Raw genomic sequence first — 884 nt, forward strand, 5'->3', positions numbered from 1 at the left:
ATGTACTGCACCCGTGGCTAGAAAGTAAAGCGTGAAGAGTCCCTGTCTCTGAAATGCACAGGTGCAGTCACAAAATGGGATCGTTGCCAACAGCCTCTCAAAATATCCACATTTATTGCTGCCCGTTTCCTCTTTGTGGCACTCTTTCTTCCTTGACAATCGTGCCATGTTTTTGTAGTTCAGTAAAAGACGGTACGGCACAATATGTGGAGCCTCAAAACCCGACACAGAGTGAGATTTTCATGCAACATACCGCACATCTATAGTTGGACAGAAGGCATCATAGTGCGTTTTACTGTATTTCGATGCCTTGTTAATGTGACTAACATAACTGATGATTGTTGTTGTGAGGCTGCAAAAGGCCCGGGAGGATCAGCGCTGTGTTCAGGTGGAGAAAGTGAAGGTGGAGGAGGAGCTGAGGAATGAGATCAACACGGCCAAGCAGGAAGCCCAGCGTCTCCGAGATCTCCGCCAGGGGACCGAGAACGAGAGAAGCCGTCAGAAGTATGCCGAGGAAGAGCTGGAGCAGGTCGAGGACAGCGAACGTACCGCGGCTCGGTACTTAGATGCGAGTCACGCGAGGAAAATTTTCAGTCTGAAGCCCCGTGCCCGCAGGTGAGGATGGCGCTGAAAAAGGCCGAGAGGGAGCTGGAATCGCGGGCTCACTGGTCGCCGCCGGACCTGCTGCAGACGTGGCTGCAGCTGACACACGAGATAGAAGTTCAGTACTACAACATCAAGAAGCAAAGTGCCGAGAGGCAGCTGCTGCAAGCAAGAGAGGGAGTGAGTAGATGAGCACTCGAGGTCAGTGGTCCCCAACCACCAGTTGGTACTGGACCTCAAAAATATATTTAAAACTCATTCAGTACCAGCCAATTTTAGAC

At 51.1% G+C, this 884-nt stretch overlaps 1 protein-coding gene across 1 annotated transcript; it reads left to right on the forward strand.

Annotated features, from left to right (window-relative positions):
* The first annotated feature begins 6 nt into the window (after positions 1-6).
* On the forward strand, positions 7-817 carry LOC109509179 (stromal interaction molecule 1-like). Its single transcript, XM_019859067.1, has 2 exons — positions 7-529; positions 616-817. Exons 1-2 carry the CDS (start codon positions 335-337, stop codon positions 793-795), a joined length of 375 nt encoding a protein of 124 aa, XP_019714626.1. The 5' UTR covers positions 7-334; the 3' UTR covers positions 796-817.
* The last annotated feature ends 67 nt before the right edge of the window (positions 818-884 follow it).

The sequence above is a fragment of the Hippocampus comes genome, unplaced genomic scaffold, assembly GCF_001891065.2.
Source record: "Hippocampus comes isolate QL1 unplaced genomic scaffold, H_comes_QL1_v1.1 C16798488, whole genome shotgun sequence".
NCBI classification, from domain to species: domain Eukaryota; kingdom Metazoa; phylum Chordata; class Actinopteri; order Syngnathiformes; family Syngnathidae; genus Hippocampus; species Hippocampus comes.

What these genes read in the sequence shown, in the direction of transcription:
- LOC109509179 (XM_019859067.1), top strand. Translation starts at nt 335, where the DNA reads ATGATTGTTGTTGTGAGGCTGCAAAAGGCCCGGGAGGATCAGCGCTGT. An exon ending in CCGAGGAAGAGCTGGAGCAG is followed by an intron (nt 530 to 615) that starts GTCGAGGACAGC and finishes CCGTGCCCGCAG; the next exon opens with GTGAGGATGGCGCTGAAAAA.